This window comes from Asterias rubens, chromosome 21, assembly GCF_902459465.1.
Source record: "Asterias rubens chromosome 21, eAstRub1.3, whole genome shotgun sequence".
NCBI classification, from domain to species: Eukaryota; Metazoa; Echinodermata; class Asteroidea; order Forcipulatida; family Asteriidae; genus Asterias; species Asterias rubens.
The window spans coordinates 36,360-62,256 of NC_047082.1; the positions used below are offsets into that span (position 1 = coordinate 36,360).

The following is a 25,897-nucleotide window of genomic DNA, read 5'->3' on the forward strand; positions in this document are numbered from 1 at the left end:
TTTAAAAGTGGAAACATTTTGTAAGAATTTGTTATGTCTGTTGAAAGACATTCATAATGTCTGGTGAATATAGTGAATACTAAAGATGCCTTATTTAGAATTAAATTTTATTTTGGTTGTACAAATATTGAATATCTACGAGTAAATATAAGCATTGAAGGAGTAGATATACTAGTGACAATATTCCTATCAATATTTTTAACTCAGTGCCCAATTTCATAAAATACTGTTAAGAAATCTCCTGCTTAGCAATAACGAGCAAGTTATCAATTCCAAACTGTACATGTGACAATGTTTTTAACTGGTGGTATTCTTATTCTGGTTATATTTTGTTTTGCTTAGCTTATTTCTGTACAGCTCTATGAATTTGGGCCCTAATGTTTGTAAGAAACCATGACACAAAGTTAATAAAATTTGTTTTTATCTTGTTTATTAAAATGTATGCAGCCCCATGGCAGGTGAAGAAGTGTTCCAGCAGGTGGACCTAATTTCATAGAACTGTTTAATTTTATAGAGGAAGCTATGTGCTTTAAAGTGTGATTTCCATTTGACAGAGCTGCTACCTGTAGAAACAGTAGAAGGCCAGGGGCGGATTGCAATCAAACGGTCTTAGTCAGCGGTCTAAGACCAGTCAGTTAAAGCCGGCTATCTGTCTTAGACGGTCTTAGCTTAGTCAGTCATTAAGTCTGTTGCAATAAGACGGTCTTAGATAAGTCGGCGAAAAGTAATGCAATAGAACAAATGTCCCATTATACTTAGCACTTCTGCAGTCACTGGCGGTACGGCATTCTTCTTATTGCTTTGGTTTAAATCATTGGATATCAAATCTGTGAGTTGTATCATTTTTTACTCTTGGGAACATATGTTTACGATACACTGTATCATCATCAATGCCTCTCATGGGTGTAATCTATTTCTAAAATACAATCTCGTCGTAGAGCTCTTTGCATCAAATCATCTACAACTAACAAATGCAGCGCCATGTTAAAGAACCAAAACAAAGACCGATTATAGCCAGCTCAGAGCAGGCTTAAGATTTAAGACTGGCTGAAATTAAAGACTGCGCTATTGCAATCGGTCTATAATTAAAGACTGTCTAAGCGCGTTTCAAGTTAGCCGGCTATAGCGCATAAACTGGTTTAAGACCACTTGGTGCAATCCGCCCCAGGTCTGGAATGTCATCTTGGAGAGGGCAATGCCATTTTCATTTTGCAAAGGGCACTGTCACTTAAAAAACTATTTCACAGAGCTGCTTTTCAGCACCAAACAGTGCTCAACATTTTTCTGCTAAGCGAAAAATGACCAGGATACAAGCACCATAAGATGTGGACCTGTACTTTGACTGGTAACCTTGTATTTGTTTGTCTTAGCAGCTTCCTGTATTTAAGCAGCTCTATGGAATTAGACCCAAGATACAACAACATATTTTCGAGCAATAGGTGGCAGCAGACTTTTTTGCATAGTTCTGGGCTTACGCACAATATCCAAGAACAATTGATTTTAACCTGGTTGGTCTGCTGCCAACTAGTGGCACCCAAAAAGTTTCCCAATTAGAAATGTCAATAGAGAACTAATTTACTGGTAGACATTCATTCTCATTTTTTATCAAAATTCTATTATTATCAAGAGATATTCATTTTGTTTTAGTGTATAGCAACATCATCTCCCGATCCCCCCCCCCCCCCACCAACAATTGCTTTTCTTCACCGGGGGCAGGAATAGTTCTTGTGATAGATTTAGTGCAGTGCACTACATTTTTGGCTAAACATGCTGTATAATCCTGAAGGAACTTGGATGGTTTAAAGGCAGTGGACACTATTGGTAATTACTCGAAATAATTGTCAGCATACTCACTTGCTAACGAGTAATGGGGAGAGGTTGCTAGTATAAAACATTGTGAGAAACAGCTCCCTCTGAAGTGGCATAGTTTTCGAGAAAGAAGTAATTTTCCACGAATTGGATTTCGAGACCTCAAGTTTAGAATTTGAGGTCTCGAAATCAAGCATCTGTGACAAGGGTGTTTTTTTCTTTCATAGTTATCTTGCAACTCGGACGACCAATCAAGCTCAAACTTTCACAGGTGTGTTATTTTATGCATATGTTGAGATACACCAAGTGAGAAGACTGGTTTTTGACAATTACCAATAGTGTCCATTGTCTTTAAGGAATAGTATAAATGGCCCAGTGACCAGGGGTTATATTGGTGGATTGCCATAAGCCTCACTAAGTGACAGATTTGAGCGCTATACGCCATATTATTGATAATAACATTTATATTAATTTTCACCATCATATGTTCAACAACAAATTTGGTAATACATGTTTGATTAAAAGTGTGGGAATCACTCTGTCATTGTGCCTTAATCCGCTGAGTTATCATGATGAAAACTCATCACTGCTACAGGTAGTCCCAGAATCCGATAAGTTTGTATCCCAGCCACTGTAGCTTGGCATCTTCTTGGCTGATGATGCGCTCTTTGAATCAGCAAACAGGAGATCAGAGTTCTCAAATAGCGGTGACTGCGTATGATAGTTTTCTGCCATACTCATGGAAAGCGCCCTCACATGGGCTTTTGCAAGCGCTGCTTGGATGTCATCTTTGCGTGGCTTCCCATGTGGTCTTTATGGGTTAAAAAACATTGATGTCTGTGACATAATAATACATTTTAAAACAGATAAAGCTTGAATCATACTTCACACGAGCATCGCAATTGAATATCATAGCAAGGTTTGAATCACTTAATTTGCTTTGCATCTCTTTCGTGTGAAGTATGATCTGGGATGAAAATACAAAATTTGGCGTTTCTTCCCGTTGCAAGGAATTGTGACTTGCATGGGCTAGTACAGTCTCCTCAACTCATTACTCCTATATCTAGACTGATATTTTATTATTAAAAAAATCCTCAGGCTAAATCTTTTGTTTGCATTCTAAACACATACATTATATCAGGGATGAGATTTGAAACAATGGATTGAGTCTAATCTACATTGTTCTAGACTCAGAGAACCTCCTACATGTAGTTGTTACAATTCTTTAGAGAGTTTTGATAGATGCTCTAAAAACTTATGTTCATTAACTTTTCAATCGAAAACCTTAGATCTTGTCTTTGTACCACAAAATTCAAATCTCCTCTCAAAACTTATCATATGTCACAAGTTTTGAAACCGCAGCTTGGAACCGCATCCTAACTTCATCTAATGGCAGATGGCATATCTGCAAAACACAATCACAAGGGGGTAAGCACAAATGTACAAATTTGGCAGTAAAGGAAACTCACCTGTGTTTAAGTGTGGTAGATCTCTGCTTAATAAGTAATTTCTGCAGTTTCTGTACATCTTCATTAAGTGACGCTATGGTCAGTTTATCCACGGAGCGAAGACCTTCAAGCTTAGATATCTTGCCCTCCAGTTCTTGCAGCTGCATGTGGAAAATAGTTTTCTCATTTCAATAATTTAAAAAACACAACAAAATCCAAAACAGACTACAAACAGACTACAAGAGATGACACTCATGACTCACACAACAGATTGAGCCAAACTAATCCATAGGTATGTTACATCACACAAAACATGATCACTGTCTGAAACTACTTGTCAGCTGTGTGACAACTACTTATCCTGTATAATACACATACCGGTACAAGTCTTTATCGGCTACAATTGGATTTTACTGAAATGCCCATAGCAGTCACAAATGTTGCAGGAAATTGCCTATACTTTATTACTTTTACTTAACCAGAAAGGACAATCAACAAAAGTGACGCAATATGCAGCCAGACAATTTAGGAACACCGGGACGAACCTCTTCTCTTAAGATGTGCCCTGGGTTCTATTACGTGCATTACACAACACAGAACCTATGGCCTAACGTCCTATCTGAAATTTAAGTGTCTTGCTAAGGACACAAGTGCCATGCCTGAGACTCAAACCAACACCGTAAGTCTGTTGATCTGAAGAACCAGAACTCAAGTCCGGCATTCTTATTCACTCGGCCCTACATGTCAAAATGAATACTCTCTAATTGGTTACTAGACAGCAGAAGGAAAAGTGACTGGCTGCTGCACTGCAGCCTAACTTGCTTGCTGTGTGACCTATACCTGACGAATTAGTCCCTAAGCTGAGGTTGTCTAAATAAGATCAAACAACTGATTAAAGGGCAGGCTACATAGAGAAGTAAATTACCTTGAAAGTATTGTCAGTGTTATCTCTGTCTTGTTTTGTAGGTGTCGAGGTTTCAATCTTGCTGAAGATCTCTCGGGTTAGCTCCGCTTTAATGTGTTGCAATTCAATCCTGTCAGTAACAACACAAAAATAGAAAAGAAACACTTTAAGACAGCAGACAGGAATCACAATAAAGGGTACCACCTTGCATTCATCATTAGCAGTTTTTTCAATAGTTGTAGTTTTTGAGTAGTCTCAGTACCTGAGATTACTGAAAAGATTCTCCAGCATGTGAATGGACATGCAAGCTTATACTGAAAATTAATTTGCTTTATTCTTCTTCAGAGTATGGGTTTGTGTCCCTGTTCTATCCTTAAGCAAGACATGTGTTTAGTGTAATGCATATTTAAAAGAACGCAGTAAACTTTAAAAAGGGGGGGGGGGTTGTCCCAGTGTCTCTGGCATAGGCTGCATTAAGCTCACCCCACAGCATATACATGTAATGGGTGTTTTGATTCTAAACAAAGCTCTCTGCCTACTTGAAGGCAAAATAAGGAGCTTTTTGAGACACCCTTCAGGTGTGAAAAGTGACATAATAGAACTGAATATCATTAAAGCCAAGAAAATAGATTAACTGTTGCAAACTGCTTACCAACCAAAAGTACTTATGGTATCAATGCAAAACAATTTGGTCTGACGCTTCAAACCTAGCAGAGTCTGTCTGAAAGACTTTAATGACAATTCACAATGATTTTATTATTACAAGTGTCAACAAGGGGTTACAGAATAATTTCCGTTCTCAAAGTAACTGACTTTCTAGATTTAGTAAGTGACTAACTTGGTGTTGCATTTCACGGTGTTTTGGAGTTGTTCCATCTTGTCTTGAGCAGTCTTCTTCATCTTCCTTAGTTTCTGCATCTCAGCTTCTCGGTAATCATGGCTACAACAAAAAAGAAGAAGAAGGGATGATTGGTATCAGTGAAGAACCTAAACAAAAACAAGTTTCCGATGACGTAAAATCCACTGACTAAAACCATTTCTGAGAGGTACACCAAAATGGGTCAACAAACCATTTATGATGTTGATGCATCTATTAAAATAAATAGCAAATTAGCAAAGCAGACTCTAGATTTTTAACAATTGTACATATACTGCAGTGAGTACCTTTTATTGAGCTCTTCTTGTACATTCTTCTCAATATCAAGCTGTCCCTCTAGTTGGCGTATCACCCCAACCATTTCCTTTATCTTCATTTCTGATTTATGGAGATCAAAGAGTGCCTGGCTGTAGTCTGATCTCTTCCTGTTCAAGGCTTCACTGGGAGTGGAATATTAGGTCAGAGCTTGAAATATAGTTTGGGATTATTACAAAATAGGCAATGATGATAGTAATAATCTTCAAGCAAACTTAACTCCTCAATTCTGATTGGTATATCAATAGGAACAAGAAGTGTGTAAAAAAAATTATCTTCAAGTGCGCGCTAATCCTCCAATCAGATTCGCAGAATGGAGTGGTGATAAAAACCTATATTGCACGGCTAATATCACTACCATCATATTGTGTATTCTATGTCACGCGCCAAGTTTGCTTGAAGGTAAATTTGTTATCACACGCGCGCTCGTGGAAATACGGAAAATATAGCGCTCTGAAACCCATATCCAACTCGGCCTTCGGCCTCGTTGGATATGGGACGCAGAAGCGCGATATATTTCCGTATACTATTCCACTCGCGCTTGTGTGATAACTTATAACATCCCACAGCCCAGATCAAACTCCGCCGTTGAAACTTCACAAAAGCGCTGTATCTGCTGTATGACATTTAACTGCCTGCAGTGGTGGCATGTTATAAACCAACAATTCTTTAAACTTTCTCTTATTTCTTTATTCATATTTGCTGGTTGTGGGAGGAAATCCCCCGGAGAATTATTCCAGGAAAACTCACACAGTCAGGGCCAAATTCCATGGCTCTGCTTTCCGTAAGCACAGAATCTTAGTTCTTTCGGCAAGCGTATTTCACAGGTTAGCTGCGAATTTTGGCTTCTCCACGTTACGAGGCATTCTACGCCAACAAGGCTTGCGCACAGATTTGGCCCTTGCAGGTAAGCGGGAAATCATGATTGAAGCGCACAATACAGCGGTAAGCAGACCCATGAAACTGGGCCCAGGTAGGGACTGAAAACCCAATCCATAATGCCCCTGGCAGGATTTGAACCAGGGGTCTAGAGGTAAAATGCGAGGAAAGAGACCACTATGCCAAACCAATTGTGGGTTATCATTTGATGTTTGAAATAAAGTTACATTCCCTTAAGGTGACCCCTGTGCTGCTTCCAGGTCGTATTGTAAACTTGGGTGTGATCCCTGGCTTTAACAGCAGTTACACGATGTATAGCTTCCCAAAATTAACCTTAAATTTAATGTACAACATCTAAAAAACTCTTACTTTAGTAAGTTCAATTCTGCAGCCATTTTCTGATTCTCTTTGCAGACATGCTGCAGTTCTTCCTCTTGACTGCCACTGCAAAATATGAAATTATTAGTTATAAATTATTAATTGATAAAAACAAGGAATGTTTAAATGAATGACGGAGACAATTATCAAAGCAGGCAACCCGCATGTCAACAGTCTGCCCTTTTAAGATAAAAGGCACGAATATCCTAAGAGCCAGGGGTGAGAGTCAGTACCAACAAAAGGCTCTAAAGCTAGGATCCAAATTCTTTTCATTTTATTTATTAAGGTAAACACTCAAGTACAGACAATAAGAACAGTAAAGAAAACAAAAACATGCACATACAATTAGGAGAGAGAACAAAGACAACAACAAAAAGTAGCACCCCTAATGGATTTAAAAAAAAAAAACTAAATTACGATCAAGTTCATCTCCTGGGGCCAATTTCATAGAGCTGCTTAAGCAACAAATTTGTTAAAGCACGAAAATATTTCGCTTATTTTACACATGTTACTGGCCAAAATGTCATGCCGTATATTGAGCTACTGTTTACTTAGCTTAACAATTGAGTGGAATCTTGGCCGGTAACCTGATTTTACTAAGCATGGATTATTTTGCTTAAGCAGAATTTTTTGCATAAGCAGAATTTTTTGAAATTGGGCCCAGATGCCACAATTTAAGAAGAGACAATATAAAATGACATTAGAACTATACAAGCAGTTAAAACTTTAAAAATTCTACTTTTGTTCACCAGATGGATACAAAGTTATGTTATATAAAAGTCTGAAATTGTTGATCCATAACAGCACAAATGGGCATTACAAATTCAATAAGGTTTGTTGAATGATGGCATTTCCACATGTTGATAACCCCTACCAGTTATAGGTTTAAAGGAGCTTCTGGGAACAGCATCCTCAGTGTTAGAGAAGTAGATCAAAGGAACAAGATGTTTTATATCTGAAGAAATAAAAGCTACTTTTGTTCACAAGATGGATACAAAGTTATGTTATATGAAAGTCTCAAATTGTTGATCCTTAAAGAGAGTTGTGGGTCTAGAGACTGGCCTTAATACCACTCTTGCTTGTCTTGGTCTTGGTCTTGGTGATTATCTCGACACCAGGGCCCAATTTCATATAGCTCTTAAACAAAAAAACTCTGCTGAGCTAATTGTTTTGCTAAGCAAAAAAAAAAGTGGGATACTAGTCACAGTACCAGTTGTTTTCTGGCTGGTAGCCTTTTTTTTGCTAAGCAAGTTTGTTTGTGCTTAATGATATATTAGACCATATGAAAGTGGAACCCGATTTTCAACATTTGCACAAGACATGAATGAAGTAGGGCTTAAGCTCTAAATTGAAACAAAAACTATTGTTTTGTTCAAAATTACTGATGCAAGAACCAAATCATAGTTGATGTTTGATTCATTAGTTGTGGGAGAAAATGATAACCTGTCCTTGCCTTTATACTATAGAAACACTATGTAACACAAAGGGTTAAAACTACATGAACAAAATAGCTCACCATTTAATAGATTTAAAACTTCAACAGGGATGAAGAAACTTATTGTTCTTACCAATACACTGATGTTTATTGAGCACTGTATAATCAGTACTTTCCTGAGTCCTGTGAGCAAAACTGAACCCACGACCTTTACAGTGCTCATAGAGCATACCACTAGGCCATCGAGCTATAGCCTAGAGACTAGTGTAGAGGCAGTGCAAATCCAGATTTTTAGCAGCGGGTACCGCAATGATTTCATAAAGGTTAAATTAGCATAATAAGAATAAAGAATATTATTTGGTTTATCGTCCAATGCCTGTTGGATTGTCTTTTAGGACCCAGGAGAGTATTAAATGGCATATCAATTTAAGGGCAAAAACCAGATATTATTAAGAGCTCACCATGTTTGTTCCTGTTTGGATATCGTCTTTTCTGAGTAAGAAACCAGTTTGCTGTACTCAAGTTCGTGTTTGTGATTTACAGACTGCAATGCAAACTAAAAGATCAAACAAAATGCAAAATATAATTACCCCATGGTGAATGAATCACAGAGAGCTCAAAGTTTCATTTGCAGACATACAAATGACCAGCACATTAAAGACAGTGGACACTATTGGTAATTGTCAAAGACCAGTCTTCTCACTTGGGGTATCTCAACATATACATAAAATAACCAACCTGTGAAAGTTTGAGCTCAATCGGTAGTCGAAGTTGCGAGATAATAATGAAAGAAAAAACACCCTTGTCACACGAAGTTGTGTGCTTTCATATGCTTGATTTCAAGACCTCAAATTCTAAATCTGAGGTCTCGAAATCAAATTCGTGGAAAATTACTTCTTTCTCAAAAACTATGTCACTTCAGAGAGAGCCGTTTCTCACAATGTTTTATACCATCAACCTCTCCCCATTACTCCTTACCAAGTAAGGTTTTATGCCAATAATTATTTTGAGTAATTACCAATAGTGTCCACTGCCTTTAAATCAACCTGCTTATTTAGACACAAGGGCACAAGTTCATAAAGGAAGAGAATATTGTTTAGCATTTTATTTCTTACCGGTTACATTTGGCACTATGTGAGTTGGTATTTTGGCTGGTAAAGTTTTATTTCTTACCCGTTACATTTGGCACTATGTGAGTTGGTATTTTGGCTGGTAAAGTTTTATTTCTTACCCGTTACATTTGGCACTATGTGAGTTGGTATTTTGGCTGGTAAAGTTTTATTTCTTACTGGTTACATTTGGCACTATGTGAGTTGGTATTTTGGCTGGTAAAGTTAATCTGGTATGCATAGTTTTGTTGTGCTTTGGCTGGTTAGAAAGTACCCACTAAGTGGACTAGTTCCAACCATAGAATTAGGGGTGGCATAGTTTGTTTTATAAGTACCTTGACGACCTAAGTCAATGATCAATCACCCTAGTACTCAGTACTTGATAATGGCCTAAAAAGTTCTCTGATTACAACAATGGACTTTGTTGAGCATTTGCCAGACAATCCGGCACACATAATGCTGACTGTCTGTGGTCAAAAGGCCTAATTGTTGTAAAAAACTCTTGACCAATCAAAATGGATTTCCCTCTTCATAATCATCAAATAAACATCTTTGCTAATTAATTTTATCACATCACCTGTAGATTTTGAACCTCTCCAGTCAGCTCCACTATTTGATTCTTCTGCTCACGTGCAGTGTCTCTCAGGGTAAATACTTCTGCAGAGAGGGATGTGGCCTTTGACCTTTCCTCGTTCAATGCAGAAGCTGAAGTAGCCATTCTAGATGTCAATTTGGTTAACTGGGCGTGATAATCACTCTTAGAGAAACGCAACGTGAAAGAAAAACTTTTTATGGCAAGTGGCTTGCCTTTGCAATGTGTCCCTAGAAATTAGTAACAATGATGCACCTTGAGAAAACTGCAGTGCGTGTAGCTCTCCATATTTTGAGTTCAAATCTTGAAACAAAATCAGGCATTGTAAACTTAGTGGCAACTTTGAAGCTAACCTTGTTCACAAAAGTGATTATAATTATTTTATATTTGTATTGTTTGCTATTGATTGGAAGATTCAAATCAGTTCGTTCAAGATAATTTTATATTTAAGACATCATTGTGTGGATTTTGTGGTAGTATTCCAGTGAATGCACATTCTTTTTTAATTAGCCTTCTTCCCATCCTCTATAAATAACCAAAAAAACTCCACTCACTGCCATTGTTTTTTCCTCTGCCAGTTGCTCCTTGAGTTCGTTGGTTTTGATCAGCGCCCTCTGTAGCTTGTCCTTGTCCAGCTTCCTCTGGTCCTTTATTGCGTTAATGACTGAAGTCAGTTTCTGTTTGTCTGCACTGAGTAGAACTTTACATTCTTGTGCAGACTTTAATTGCTGCTGGAGGTTGGTCAGATTTTTTGATCCCTTCGTCAAATAAAAAAATAAACAATAACAAAAAACAAAAAATTTCTTGGTGAGGCTGTGAGACCATTGTAAATATCACTCAAAATGTTAACATTGCTCTTCCTTAGAGCAGTGGGCACGTTTGGTAATTACTCAAAATATATAGTGGCATAAAAATCGTTTTATAGGTAATGAGCAATGGAGAGCTGCTGATAGCATAAAAAATTGTGAGATCTGTGACCTCAGCCAAAGTTTCGAATTCAATTCAAACATTTTAATGAGAAATTACTTCTTTCTCAAAAACAAAGTTACTTCAGAGGGAGTCGTTTCTAACAATGTTTTATACTATCAACAGCTCTCCATTGCTCATTACCGAGTAAGTTTTTATGCTAACATCTATTTTGAGTAATTACCAATAGTGTCTTTAAAGCGTTTTGAGAATCATTTAACTTTGAAGTAATGTGGTTATTCTTCATGCATGTAGATTACCATCTCCGGATTTTTGACAATATCTAAAACAACTACATGTACCACCTTTTGAAAAGAAACTTTCACAAGTTAGCTTTATTGTATAGCTATAGAATTAAAACAAACCAAGTTTCCTTTAAAACAGTGGTTTTAATATTAATTTGGTGGCTTATAGAACCAGATAAGCTTTTAATCAAGTTTTTGACTAAATGACCCTCTTCTTATTTCACAATACAAGTTTTTGTCACAGCTGCTAAACATTCATGTAAGGGTATTATAAAAAATATCATTGTTTATTCTACTCTGAAAGTTTACAGCCTATGACTCTCATACAAGAACATTTATTTTTTTTTTTTTTGGGGGGGGGGGGAAATATTCCCCTCTAATGAATGTTTTTTTTTAGAAAACTTAAAATCTGTAAACTTAAAAAATGTAACTGCTGATTACGGTTGTTTCAACCGTTGCGAACAATGTGCAGCTCAAACATGGTCTGTGACTATTTTGGTACCTAATCCTCTAAAATTCTTTTAACTGCACAAGATCTATAAATATTCATAAATAAGTTCTTACCTCTGTAACCTGATTGGTCAGTTCATCCCTCTCCTCTTCCAGGCTCCTGAGGGCGCTGTCTGAGGCTACATTTTGCTTTCTTAATTTCTTCTTGAGTACGGAGTGCCTAGAGAGGGCGGTATTGAGATAATCTTGTAGTGTCTCCCGTTCTTCTTCAAGTTGTTGTTTCTGAGCAGTCATTTCTTCCAAGGATGACTGAGACTCTGAAAGCTCACTCTGCAGTTTGTTTACTTGTGATTGTAGTTCCTCACAGCGGCTGCCAGAAAAACAATTAAAAAAACACTTTTATTTATGAAATCAATGCAGACCATGTTAAGTCAGTCGGCTCTACAGGCAATGATGTCATTTTCTGAATGTGCAAGTATGCATTTTGCATAAATAACCCCATGCGTCATATAAGAACTTTATCAAATTCCATGTGTGAACTGAATCACTTGGCTGCCTAGAAACATGAGAATTCTTGATGTAGCTCAAACCCAAACCCAAGTTGTCCATAAAGACAGCACCAAATCAGGAACTTTTAATACGAGCGGTAAGAGCATGAGGATTGAGCTCTAGACTCAAACTCTGATGTCGCTGATCAGCAGAGTGTGGGTTCGAGTCCTGGTCATGGCACTTGTGTCCTTGAACAATATACTTTACCATGATTGCTTTGTCCTTTTAGATTGGAAATTGAGCTATAGGTCAAATGTACTGGGATTGGAAAAAGATCCATGAATAGTTGTGTAAGTAGCGGTAAACCCCTGTGTTTCTGGTTCACATATCAAACACCTTGTTTTCAGGTTTCCTCAAGCCTGTGAGCTTCAGTGATTAAGTCCTCGGTTTCATTATCAGAAATATGAACAAATATTATAATAATAATACAGAAAATAAGGATACAATTTTGAGTCTGGACCATTTCAGTAAAACATTGTGAGTAATTGATTACCTTCTTGTTGTCTGTAGATCCAAACAATTCTGATCATAATCAAGTTGTCGAGCCTCAAGGGCCTTGATCCTGTCACTGTTCTCCTTTCGCTCAGTCGTCCGTGCATCTAGTCTTCGCTCCAAATCCAGTACCAACATGGCACCCTCCTTCAGCTTAGCAGAGGACTCAATCTCTTGGGTTGCCATGGTAATGGTAGCCCTGTTCTGCAAAGCGTGCAAATCCTCAGTTGCTTGTTTCAGTTCCGAGGTTGCTATTGCTAGTTCTGTTTGTGGTGGGAAGTAAAAGGGAGATTGAAATTAGTTCAGTGCTGATTTATGTTTTCAGTGATCAAAAAAATGCAAAAGTGATTAGGCAAATTTTAAATAGTGTGGGGTTAAACAAATAAAAATTTACTTGAGCAGGACTTCAACCTGTGACCTGCGGATTAACATACCAGCACACCACCAACAAGGCAGTCTTCCTATTTTGTCAATAGTGTTCAAGGGTGCCAGTCAGAAGCCATACAACCTAACTGCCATATAGCTAGAAATACCTTATTTACAATACAACCTGGGATTTGTGGGAGGCAGCAGCAATTGTGATAATAATAATAATAATCATAATGCATTTATCAGCAGCCAGCAAGAATTTTAAGCTTTAACATGGTTCAACTATATGCTCTGCTTTCATGACTGCCCGGCACAAAATCACTTTTTTTTCTGAATGTGTAACCTCCCAGATGTCAGGAGATTTTAAGACTTTTTTTTTGCTTGTTGAGATGATCTTTCCGTCAAAAGAACTTGCCAAATCCCACCAATGTCAACAGCAGAGACACTCTAACCTTCTCTACATTTATTGAGTTCCTGAGTGAGCTGAGTAGTCAGCCTCTCACCCTCAACTGACTTCTGACTGCTCAGTTGATGGTCCTGTTGGAGTGACGTCACCTGACGCTCAAGATGTGATTTCTCCTCTTCCAACTTGTTAAACTTTGTCTGTTGACCAACATTTACAGAGTTTAATCATACAAATAGGTAAAAAGGAACCCAACTGGTCACCTATACCCCTGGCTGTGTGGTTGCAGCCCATGTATTCTTATTGGTTAATGTTTGTGAGAGGGGCGCTTGTCTGCCTCTTATACTCAAGGGCCGTGGTTGCAGCCACTAGCTGTCTCCTAGTGGATTCTACATCTTGTTTACTATAGGGGAGGGGGTCACTAGGGACCTACCTGAATCATGTCTCTTGCCTGTCTCTCATCAAGGGCCAAGGTTGCAGCCACTAGCTGTCTTCTAGTGGATTCTACATCTTGTTTACTATAGGGGAGGGGGTCACTAGGGACCTACCTGAACCATGTCTCTTGCCTGTCTCTCATCAAGGGCCAAGGTTGCAGCCACTAGCTGTCTTCTAGTGGATTCTACATCTTGTTTACTATAGGGGCGGGGGTCACTAGGGACCTACCTGAACCATGTCTCTTGCCTGTCTCTCATCAAGGGCCAAGGTTACAGCCACTAGCTGTCTTCTAGTGGATTCTACATCTTGTTTACTATAGGGGAGGGGGTCACTATAGGGACCTACCTGAACCATGTCTCTTGCCTGTCTCTCATACTCAAGGGCCAAGGTTGCAGCCACTAGCTGTCTTCTAGTGGATTCTACATCTTGTTTACTATAGGGGAGGGGGTCACTATAGGGACCTACCTGAACCATGTCTCTTGCCTGTCTCTCATACTCAAGGGCCAAGGTTGCAGCCACTAGCTGTCTTCTAGTGGATTCTACATCTTGTTTACTATAGGGGAGGGGGTCACTATAGGGACCTACCTGAACCATGTCTCTTGCCTGTCTCTCATACTCAAGGGCTGTGGTTGCAGCCACTAGCTGTCTCCTAGTGGATTCTGAATCTTGTTTACTATAGGGGAGGGGGTCACTATAGGGACCTACCTGAACCATGTCTCTTGCCTGTCTCTCATACTCAAGGGCTGTGGTTGCAGCCACTAGCTGTCTTCTAGTGGATTCTACATCTTGTTTACTATAGGGGAGGGGGTCACTATAGGGACCTACCTGAACCATGTCTCTTGCCTGTCTCTCATACTCAAGGGCTGTGGTTGCAGCCACTAGCTGTCTCCTAGTGGATTCTGAATCTTGTTTACTATAGGGGAGGGGGTCACTATAGGGACCTACCTGAACCATGTCTCTTGCCTGTCTCTCATACTCAAGGGCCGTGGTTGCAGCCACTAGCTGTCTTCTAGTGGATTCTACATCTTGTTTACTATAGGGGAGGGGGTCACTATAGGGACCTACCTGAACCATGTCTCTTGCCTGTCTCTCATACTCAAGGGCTGTGGTTGCAGCCACTAGCTGTCTTCTAGTGGATTCTACATCTTGTTTACTATAGGGGAGGGGGTCACTATAGGGACCTACCTGAACCATGTCTCTTGCCTGTCTCTCATACTCAAGGGCTGTGGTTGCAGCCACTAGCTGTCTTCTAGTGGATTCTACATCTTGTTTACGATAGGGGAGGGGGTCACTAGGGACCTACCTGAACCATGTCTCTTGCCTGTCTCTCATACTCAAGGGCTGTGGTTGCAGCCACTAGCTGTCTTCTAGTGGATTCTACATCTTGTTTACTATAGGGGAGGGGGTCACTATAGGGACCTACCTGAACCACGTCTCTTGCCTGTCTCTCATACTCAAGGGCTGTGGTTGCAGCCACTAGCTGTCTCCTAGTGGATTCTGAATCTTGTTTAGTCTGCGTAAGATCAGAGGTCAAACGGCCTCGAACTTCAGTCTGATGCAGGAGCTGATACGGAACATTTGAAGGATGTTAGAATACAGCAAAGAGGTGTACAACAAAGTACCCTGTGTTTGAATGAATTAATTGCATAGATATCTTTTGAAAATTAGAAACAAACTTGAGCCTAGAAAATTAAGGACATGTGTGTGTGAAATACTTGAGACTAGAGAGTAGGCAAAGGTTATTAGTATTTGCAAATTTGGATGGCACAGAAAAGTTTCCCTGAGTAATTTTAACAAAATTATGGCTGCAATTCATTAGATTAGTACTTGAAGGAGATTTTATTGAAATTTAGGTTGTGCAATGATGCTATAATAATTGGCAAATCCACGGCAGTGTGCCCAAGGAATAGTCTGTATGATCTCACCGATTCTGTCATCTTCTGGACTCGTTCTTCCAGCGTTCGTCTGTCAGTATCTAGTTTACACTGAGCCTCTTCATGAAGCTTTCTAGCGGCTTGACATGAATCTCGCTCCTTGGATAACTCACTCTGTTCATTCATGCAAGTCACCTGGCAACCATCAATGATCAAATAAATTATTACATTATTGGGTTCATTAAGAAATTCTACAGATGTAGAAACCTGTTTCAAACAATAGTAAAGCAAATAAATTCTAACTTAAATAAAAAAAATAAAAAAATAAAAAAACCACAGTGATGCTTAAGCCCCCAAAATAGATAAGCATAAGAAAATCATGCTTTTACAGGAAAGGTTACCAATCAAACTACCACGTCACAAGGAGAACTTGTGACTAATATCTTGCTCATTTCTGCTTAGCAGAACACTTTTAAGCATTATTTTTAAGCAGTATACCTCTATACCAGCCAGTCTAACATCTCGTAGTTGATGTGCTTTCTGCCGTTCTTTCTCTAGATCTTGAACTAGGCTCATGTGTTTGTCAAACTGTTGATGGATCCCTTGCATTGCATTACTGCTCATCAGTGAGTCCAAATCACTCAGGGGTAATTTGTCAGAACAATTTGACTGAACACAAAATAGGACAAGAACCAAGTTATAAATAGTGTTCATTTACATAGTGCCACTGCAAACCTCGCTAGTTATAAACAGTGTTCGTTTACATAGTGCCACTGCAAACCTCGCTAGTTATAAACAGTGTTCATTTACATAGTGCCACTGCAAACCTCGCTAGTTATAAACAGTGTTCATTTACATAGTGCCACTGCAAACCTCGCTAGTTATAAACAGTGTTCATTTACATAGTGCCACTGCAAACCTCGCTAGTTATAAACAGTGTTCATTTACATAGTGCCACTGCAAACCTCGCTAGTTATAAACAGTGTTCATTTACATAGTGCCACTGCAAACCTCGCTAGTTATAAACAGTGTTCATTTACATAGTGCCACTGCAAACCTCGCTAGTTATAAACAGTGTTCATTTACATAGTGCCACTGCAAACCTCGCTAGTTATAAACAGTGTTCATTTACATAGTGCCACTGCAAACCTCGCTAGAATGTATTCCCATTATGCAGAGTTTTAAACCTAGGGCTAAATAATTCCGCTAAGCGGAATGTTTAAGTGGTATCAGTGAGAACTGGTAAACTCAAGACAGAGCAAGTCCGGTGGTCTTTTTTTTTTTTTTAACTCAACATTAGTCTGAAAAGAATGAGGTTCAAATGATGAGTTTGAGTATAACGACTGTCTGTTATTTCCACTGATTATCACCCACAAAACAGAAAAGCTTAAGCTTCTCTTAAGAATTGTTCAAACAAACTGTTTCGATGATAAAACTGTGTCCTCATTTTGATTAGAGTAGATTCTTCCTATTTCAATACTGGTCTTGTAAATAATATCCAGTTCCAGCCAAGATTCTGAGCTACATGTCCTGCGATCTTGTGGATTTTTTCCCTCCAAATTCAAGCCCCGAAAACCTACTTAAAATATATTTTAAAAAGGATACAAAAAGTCAGACAAGCAATGCGTCTAGAACAATGCACAGCCCACTTACTGTATCAGATGAATGTCCATGTACAACCATATCAGATTTGTCCATCTTAGTTGTTAGTAGTTGACTTTCCATATCGTGATGCTGCTCCCATAACTCTTTACATCTAGTTTTAGAAATCTCAAGTTGCTCCTCCAGAGAACTGACCTGCAACAACAAATTATAAAGGATGAGGTTAACATCATGACTGAAGAGTTAGCCAAAAGCATTACATTCAAGATAAATATTGTAGCATTGATTTTCGTTGCATCTAAATTTTATACTATGCCACAGCTTATTATGCGTAGCCCAAAATTGTAATAATTCTGGGTTATTCTCAAATTCTATGAATTATATTATATTTTGTAACATAGTTTTCATATTAGATTTTTTGCTTTTATAGGATAACTCTTCGCTGCACAGTTTCTTTTTGTGACTCTATGAGTCCTCTTTTTATTAGTAATAGAAGTGAAGGTGTGAAGGTTGCACCTTCTTGCTTTGGTTATTTTTATATCTGGCAGATACTTCAATTTGTGAAGAGATGGTAAACAAAATGGCGGTGAGCAAACTGTTGAACATTGTTGATATATTTAAGAGAGGTAGGTCCTTGCTGGGTGCCTCCATGACATATCTTAAATCAATTGTGAATGGTTTATGGGGTGATAGCGATTTAGATAGCAGTTTGGTTTTTGTGACTATCATTCGCGACAAAACTGAAGCGCCTGCATTTTCACCAAACACAGGATACTGTGTGAAGTCCTGATGAATACTTCTGTATTCCACTTATCCTTGTGACATAACTAAAAGTATTTGCTTACCTTTGCCCGATACTCTTTGACATCTTGATGATTTTTAAGAGCGTTCTGAAGCTGCTCAGCAAGGCTTTTGATGCGTCCTTCTAGCTCAGAATGAAACTGATTAGACTTCTCGTTCTCTAAATTGCATTCTGATATCTGGAAAAAAAAAAAATAGAGAAGCGGTTGGTACCCACCGCCACCTTGCTAAATGTAGATGCATTGATTCAACACTCTTGATAAAAATATGGTGACAGCTTAGGGCTATTTCTCAACAAGTAGAAATCACTTGTATTAAAGTGAAACTTTCACAGGTGACTTTTATTCTATCCTAGCATTGTTGCCATCACCGAGGCCAAACAATGGTGACAGACACGTGTGTACATAATATGGTGCGCACAACTCTCAGCCAATGATAGGTCTTCATTGAACTCAGTGAGGATACATTATCGGGCTTGTGTCAACTTATGCAATACACATCCCGAGATACGATTCGACAGTAACGTTTCTCAAAATCAAATTTGGGGGGATAAAAACCTATCTTTTTCCATAACCACATTACTTCAAAGTGAAGTTAACCTCAAATTGCTTTATACTTTCGAAAGCCGGATCTAACCAAGGAAATTTGTATTGCCATATTGTAGGAGTGAATACCAATCATTTACCTTACCCTTTAAAAAGCTCCACCATTATATATTTCTCACTGCTAAGATATCTTCTCTCATTATACCTTTTTAGTCAGTGCCTTGATGAGTTCCTCTTGTTTCAATACTTTTCCTTTCTCCATCTCCTCAGAATCTTTCCTTTTTCTACATTCCTCCTCCATGTCCCACAGTGACTCCATCTTTGCTTCACAGCGCTGTCTAGAAAGCTCCAACTCACGGCGGAGCTGGGCTGTCACACTTTGCCAGCGGGCTGCCTGAAGGTCCTGCCTGTGTAGCTTGCTTTTTAGTTTATCTGTTGGGAAAAGAAAACACTGGCTTTAGTAAGAGTGTCATAAGAAGTGAGTAGCACATAAGACAAGTGAAAAAAAATTTCAATTATAAAAATTGTAAAACTAAATTAAGCCTCCTCCCACTTACCAAGTAAACTAAAGCAAGCATCCTCTCTGTTTCCCCTGTCAAGACTGCTGGCAATATCAGACAACGGCATGGAAGTCTCATCTTGACCTTCGTCCTCCATGTCAAAGAATAGACCATCTCGTTGCTGCATCTTACCCACAATATTGTGCAGTCCGGTTGTGAGACATTGGAGTTTGCTCTGAAGGAGCTGAGAATGCTTGGACAACTCCTGTAGGAAAACACAAAACAAGTGCTTCATATTAGACATAATTGTATTAAGATTGCTTGCTTTAGTGTTTTTTAGACTGTGAAATAATACCTAAAGTTTTTATATAGTGCTTCATCTATAGGCATCTCAAAGGTATTTTGCTAATACAACTTTTTGAAGTTAGCAGCACCTTATAAAAGGGGGATTAGTAGACAGCGCATTCAGTAGCCACTACCAGAATTAACAAGTGACCCCTTCTCTTATAATTAGTGATAAGTGTAAAATGTGTTATCTTACATTCATTGTACGACACACAGGATCTATTGCTTTACCTCCCATCCAGAGGAAGAAGCAATCATGAATGGTTAAATATCTTACTTAAGGACGCAAGTGTCAAGCTCAAGATTAAAACTCACACTCTGCTGATCAGACCAGAGCTTGAGTGCAGTCTCACTGGTTTGGTGGCTAATTTGGAATCACAAGGATCACACAGGCTTTGAAAAAATCCCCAAGAGTTGTTTGTTGTTTACATTCATAGCAGCGAGGCTACTGTGAGTGGTTTTGTTCCAACAGGTTTATCCAAATGGCTTGTTAATTAGTTTCTAAGATCTGCTTCAAAGTCAGAACAAAAATAGCTTGTCAAAACAGTTATCCTTTCCCTAGACCAAGTTTACTAGTTAAAATATGATGTAATGGCTGCTTTTTGTGATTTGTTGCCTAAGCAGAAATCTGTCATGCAACAATTCTCCTGAGAGCTCTGTCTACGACATTGGGCCTAGGAGATGAAGACATCCTAAAGAAGGTCTTCAAGGAAGGATTCACCAAACTTAATTTGCCCATAGAGATAAAGAGCATTCTGTACTCACCTTAGCTTTGTTTTCAGTTAGCTTCTTTGCAAAGCGAGCATTTTCTCTAGATTTGTAGAGATGGATGATTGCATCCTGGAGACTTTCCTGACAAAGCCATGCCCTCTCTGGACCTCCCTCACGCCCTATCTGCTCAAAGATGTTCAGCAAGAGTCTGGAATGCTGTCATACACCAAGATACAATAGGATACTGAGATTAAGTTTGGGAAAAATACACAGAGAGGCACCATACAAACTCAAAACTGTTAAAATTCTCAACTTAGGAAAATATATGTATCACTATTTGAATGTTTACATGTTTGTTTCAACTCTTTAAATACACTTACCTCAAACATCCATTCCTATTGTACTCTTTTAACTGACTTTTTAAAGTCATTATTACGTACTCTTTGATCTACTTTTACTAAAAAACTAAAAACTTGTGTTTTAAATCAATGCCAAGATACTGTATGTAATTGTTGTATCTATGGAAATAATAGCGGCCGTATTTCTGTCTTACACCTGTTTTGTCGGACAGTCTTTTCATGTATGTCTGTCTTTTTCCATTCCATCTGTTCGTCTGATAGACTGGGTAACAAAAACTGTGCTTCTCTCCAGACCTAGATATTGCAATTTGTTTAAAGTTAACCTTTTTATCACTTTTATATTCAGTATCATTTTGACAATATTTTAGCACTCTCTGTATTATACAAATATTGACTGCTTGGAGTGCTATATGGTTAAAACTACGACTCCAGAGGTGATCCCCGGAGCGTTCTATTTTCCCGAGGCGCAGCACACCATTGGATTTTGAAATAGAACATTTTTCAAACCTAAACTTATCGATTCAGCTTATACAGCATACAACCAATTCATTAACATTTCATTGCTCTAGCTGGTCACAAAATCATGGGCCATCACCAAACTTACAACAGTAAGTTGTGATGATAACTTTGAAGTTAAAACATTAACACACATGCAGGTGATCCCAAATGACAGCACTTTATTTAATACCTTCTCGGTAAGCTGAAGAGGTTTATCCCATCCTGTCTGTAACTCTCTGATCATATGCCAAGCTTTATCAATCTCCTCCGCTGCTTCATCATTCTCATCCATCTTTAGAGTTAGTTGTTCTTCTGTCAATTCCAAAGCCGTCCTGGTCTCATCTAGCTCTGCCTTTTTAATGAAAGCAAGAAATAAGAATGATAATCACCCCAACTCATTAGAGATAGTCATTACATGGTGTGTTACCGCAAACCTTTCTATATCGTATTTCCACCATGGAAAGTTTCAAATCTAAATGATAATCATATTTTAAAAGTAGGATTTGAAACTTTGCATGGTGGAAAATCCGATATGGAAAGCTTTGCAGTAACACCATGTTATGATTATTGTTACAAAATTAGGCGCACGTAACATTATCTCTAATGAGTTGGGGTGGTTCTGGATCAGGTTTTCTGGATAAGTGTGCTTATAAATCTATTTTATGATGTATTCACTCTTTTTCAAAGTATACTTATTTCCACATAGAGTGGCCAACTGGTAGCACCAACCCATACTTTATTCTGATGCTTGCATGTACTGTGAGCTGACGTAACAATGCAAATCCATGGTCAACGCTCAAACAAGCTGGCTTCCTTATTTTCTTGCTAACCAATAAAATAAATACACTATGCAAACGAAATTGGCCCCTCAAAATCTTTTGGAGATTGCTGGTGTGGGTGGCTACACTTTTTAAGTCTTGATTCAAGATCTTCTCAGAGCCAGTGCTACTCAAAAAAGATCTTCATCACATGGTGTTTCAAAAAATTATCTGTCCACCAAACCCAGCTTTCAGTTTGACAATAATTACCTGTAGGTTATTCAAATCATTCAGATGGTTAGACGAAGTTGCAGTGTCCGTTTCTGTTGACTTCTGATTGCTGTCAGATTTTCTTCCCTTACCACACACCTTGGACTCTCCCTTTTTATCTCTGCCTTGCTTTCTGTTCATTTTCAAGGCAGATCGTTCCATTGAATCCAGTGGGTGGTTGGCAGAGCCGCTGGGTTGCGATGAACTTGGGAATGAGTCAAGGATATTTGGTGGTATTTCTATCATCACAGCACCCCCTTGTATTTGATCCCCAAAAGAGCGTGAGGAACTGGATGCTTGGACAAAAAGGGAGGTGTGATCTGTGTCGTTAGGTGGTGTGCCGTGCCAATACCAGTCATGGTAGCTGGGTAGATCTTCTTCCGTTGTTGTTGTTGTTGACGAAGCCAAGTCCTCTGAGCTGCTGTTGTTTGTTGCAGCAGACAGCTTTACAATGCCGTCCTCTCTAGTGGTATTAAGGTCTACGCTCATTGTTGGTCGTAAATATTACTGATGGAAGTCTGATGCAACCTGAAATACACAGTTAATTCTGTCAGTACCAACTTTATTCTTCCAAATACCAACACAATCCCACAAAAATTAAAGTAAAACAAATAATGTTTTGATATGGTCACTATAAAGGCCAAAACATAACAGAACAGCCCGCTAACCTAATTGCGCAAACATTGTATATGCCTTAATTGTGTCCGATGTATATGGGTTTCTTAAAAGTTTACATAAATTTGCAAACGTTTATGAGTACGTTGTTCGAGAGCAGAAAACCCTAGACTAACAACAGACAGGGAGACATTAGGGCACCAGGCCGCTTCTCTGCGAAGTTATGAATACGTGCATGCAGTTATGTCGCATGTACGTTGCATGCTAAGCTTCATAGAATTGTATAGTTGGCGGGCTTTAATGGTGACTTTGATGAGGCCAATGATTAAAAGAGAGCCATAACAGCCCAACAAGGTATGCTTGGTGTACTGTACTGCACTAGCGTACGTGACAGTGTCATCACTGTGACTCCAACGCATAGTGTATGTATGTGACTGCGTGATACAACTCAGCGGTGGTGCAGGCTTCTTCTTTGTCCTATACAATTAGATACAGTCCTCACATGTGAGTACTATCAAAAGTGAGCAGGCCGCAGGAACACATCATCAAAAGCTCACAAAAAATGGATGTTCATCATCAGGGCCCAGTTTCATGTCTCTGCTTAGTGCCAAAGTCTGTGCTTTTGATCACGATTCTCTGCTTGACGTGCTATCATCGAATTTCTGCACTAGCCTTAGAGAAGCGTAGAATGCCTAGTAACGTTGAGTACGCACGCACAGAAGCCAAAATTCCCCGCTAACCCATGAAATACGCTTGCCCTAAGCACATAATTCCCTGCTTCTGTAAGCGCTGATTCTGTGCCTACATGTAGGTAAGCAGAGGCATGAAATTGCAGATAAGCTGCTTTAGCTACAGTACAGTGCTGTGCAAGTAAAAACTGGTGGCTGGCTCGGTTAACGTAGTGTTAGAAAACTTCTAGAAACTATAAGGCTCCCCTGTGAGCTTTATAGGGGTCTCATATTAAGGGCCTTTTTAACGATATATTATTTTCAAATCAGCGTTGATGGGTGAAAGTTTTACGACCGTTAGCCAGCAAGAACTGAAGTTTCCTGTGTACTGTACACCTACAGCTTTCCCCAACCTACTCAATATTATACATTCATAATGCTTGCATTTCCTTTTTGTTGAGTGAAATTAAAAAACATTGCAAAAAATACAATTTTCTGCTCGGGGGAGCCTTATACTAGTTTCTAGAAGTATCGTAGCGTCATACGTTATCGACCATCATATGTTTTCGGTCCCCGAGGTTGATGGTATAAAACATTGTGAGAAACGGCTCCCTCTGAAGTGCCATAGTTTTTGAGAAAGAAGTAATTTTCCACGAATTTGATTTCGAGACCTCAGATTTAGAACTTGAGGTCTCGAAATCAACAATCTTAGCGCATACAACTTCGTGTGACAAGGGTGTTTTTTTCTTTCATTGACATTAATATCTCGCAACTTCGATGACCGATTGAGCTCAAATTTTCACAGGTCAGTTATTTTATGCTTATGTTGAGATACACCAACTGTGATTGTGAAGGCTAGTCTTTGAGTTTGACAATTACCAATAGTGTCCACTGCCTTTAAAAACTTGGATAGATGATTTGGATTTTTTTTTTTTAGTTTTTGATCGTGAAAAATTTTCCTGTTATCCTACATACTGAAAACACATGACACCAGGATATCATTCATATGACGCTACGATAATGTCACTGCCACTGCCAATGTCACAATTGTGAATGGCATGAATGTCAGTTGTGTGCACAAATGGTGGTCGGATTTGGCATCTTTTTCACACATCTGGCTCCATTTTCTTGTCTTTTTCTTACCTCTTTTTGAATCGAGAATTCCAGTTTTTAAACAAGTTAATCTTCCGGCATTCATAGACTCAAAACACGCTGAGAAACAACATAATTCTAGCGTCTAGCTTCCCACACTCGATCCGCGATGTGGAAACGACGTTCGCTGGTAATTTCTATAGAACAACTCTGGGCCAATCAGCGACAAGGAAGCAAAGCTGTCCTAAGAGGGCGCACTTCCTTTTTATGATTATGGCCCTTTTCGAAACGACTGCTTCGGCTTTTGATTTTGCTCAGGCTAGTTCAACGGCATGCCGGTTGATTTGACAATTATTGCGTCTGCTTTGCATATAGGCGTTCAGGGCTTCAGACGAGAGAACGGAGCCTCAAGCCAAATCCAAAGCCGAAGCCGTGGTTTCGAAAAGGGCGTATGTTTGTTCTCCCCATCAGCCCCACACATAAAGTATTGTATAATAAAAGACCGTCATTCCATTCTGAAGGTTTAATTCTTAAAATAAGAAATTGCATTTTTTTTTCCCATAAAATTATGGCCCTTAAAGAACACTATACATACATTTGCAATAAACTTTGATAAATAATAATAATAACAATTTATTCATTTATTATGCGCAAGTTTCATAAAAAATATGTACAGATGCGCATTACAACAATATACAGATATTAAAAATAATTTTAACAGATTTAAAAATGGTAATTACACTGAAAATTACGAGAACAATAATTAAAGTCAAACAACAGAAATAAAACCACAGTCGGCAAAAGGCTGTCGGCGAAAGGTAAATGTATGCTGAGCATGGCCCAAGGGCGTCAGTCTGTCTTAAAAGATTAGGGCGGGGGTGAGGGGGTGGGGGGGCATTGTTAGTCGTAGCATTTTACGCCATGGGACCCAGGTCTGCTTAAAGGACCCGACTGTTTTGTTATAGGTCGTATGCTCTATGGTGCAATCTAGGCCTTTTCGGAGACATGTTTTGTTATAGGTCGTATGCTCTATGGTGCAATCTAGGCCTTTTCGGAGACATGTTTTGTTATAGGTCGTATGCTCTATGGTGCAATCTAGGCCTTTTCGGAGACATGTTTTGACCATTTCAATTCATCTGAAATGATTTAAAAGTAATACAAAACATGCCGTACAAGTATGGTCCACAAATTATTGGACCCATTTTTGTTGTGATGCCGAGTCTCAGAGGGTGATTTGCTTTCCTCAGAAGAAGTTGGAATCCCCTACCCTTGAAAAGTTGGGGGGAGGGGCATGTCCCCCCTGTCCCACCCCTCCCGTTTGTCTTCTAACCATGGGGGGCAGCCCTTGAAGACTTGTCAATCAGATCCCTCCATCCCTTTTCGATCCACAGACTTTCTCAGGGAGTCATTCAGCGTCAGGCCCGTCCATTCCACGTTGTCCTCCCATCTTTTTCTCTGCCTGCCTCTCTTTCTTCCTCCTTGTACAGTGTTACTCAAAATAATTGTTATCATAAAACCTTTCTTGGTGACGAGTAATGGGGAGAGGTTGATGGTATAAAACATTGTGAGAAACGGCTCCCTCTGACGTGCCATAGTTTTCGAAA

The 25,897-nt window shown here is 39.0% G+C and overlaps 1 protein-coding gene across 1 annotated transcript; it reads right to left on the bottom strand.

Moving 5' to 3' along the window:
* Positions 1-2,335: 2,335 nt before the first annotated feature.
* Positions 2,336-24,467, bottom strand: LOC117304673 (myosin-9-like). The gene is made up of 23 exons (XM_033789242.1): positions 24,345-24,467; positions 21,919-22,446; positions 21,081-21,242; positions 20,088-20,249; positions 19,035-19,242; positions 18,683-18,909; positions 17,977-18,111; positions 17,183-17,326; positions 16,028-16,198; positions 15,581-15,724; positions 15,079-15,219; positions 13,321-13,420; positions 12,450-12,711; positions 11,522-11,777; positions 10,301-10,504; positions 9,732-9,911; positions 8,507-8,601; positions 6,602-6,676; positions 5,326-5,478; positions 5,000-5,101; positions 4,183-4,291; positions 3,279-3,418; positions 2,336-2,620 (listed from the first exon to the last, which is right to left on the bottom strand). The coding sequence occupies exons 2-23, from the start codon at positions 22,405-22,407 to the stop codon at positions 2,377-2,379; spliced, it is 3,903 nt and encodes a 1,300-aa protein (XP_033645133.1). The 5' UTR covers positions 22,408-22,446; positions 24,345-24,467; the 3' UTR covers positions 2,336-2,376.
* Between the last annotated feature and the right edge of the window lie 1,430 nt (positions 24,468-25,897).

What these genes read in the sequence shown, in the direction of transcription:
- LOC117304673 (XM_033789242.1), bottom strand. Translation starts at nt 22,407, where the DNA reads ATGAGCGTAGACCTTAATACCACTAGAGAGGACGGCATTGTAAAGCTG. An exon ending in AGGCAAGAGACGTGGTTCAG is followed by an intron (nt 13,421 to 15,078) that starts GTAGGTCCCTAT and finishes GTTGGTCAACAG; the next exon opens with ACAAAGTTTAACAAGTTGGA. An exon ending in TCCAAACAGGAACAAACATG is followed by an intron (nt 6,677 to 8,506) that starts GTGAGCTCTTAA and finishes CATATTTTGCAG; the next exon opens with TGGCAGTCAAGAGGAAGAAC.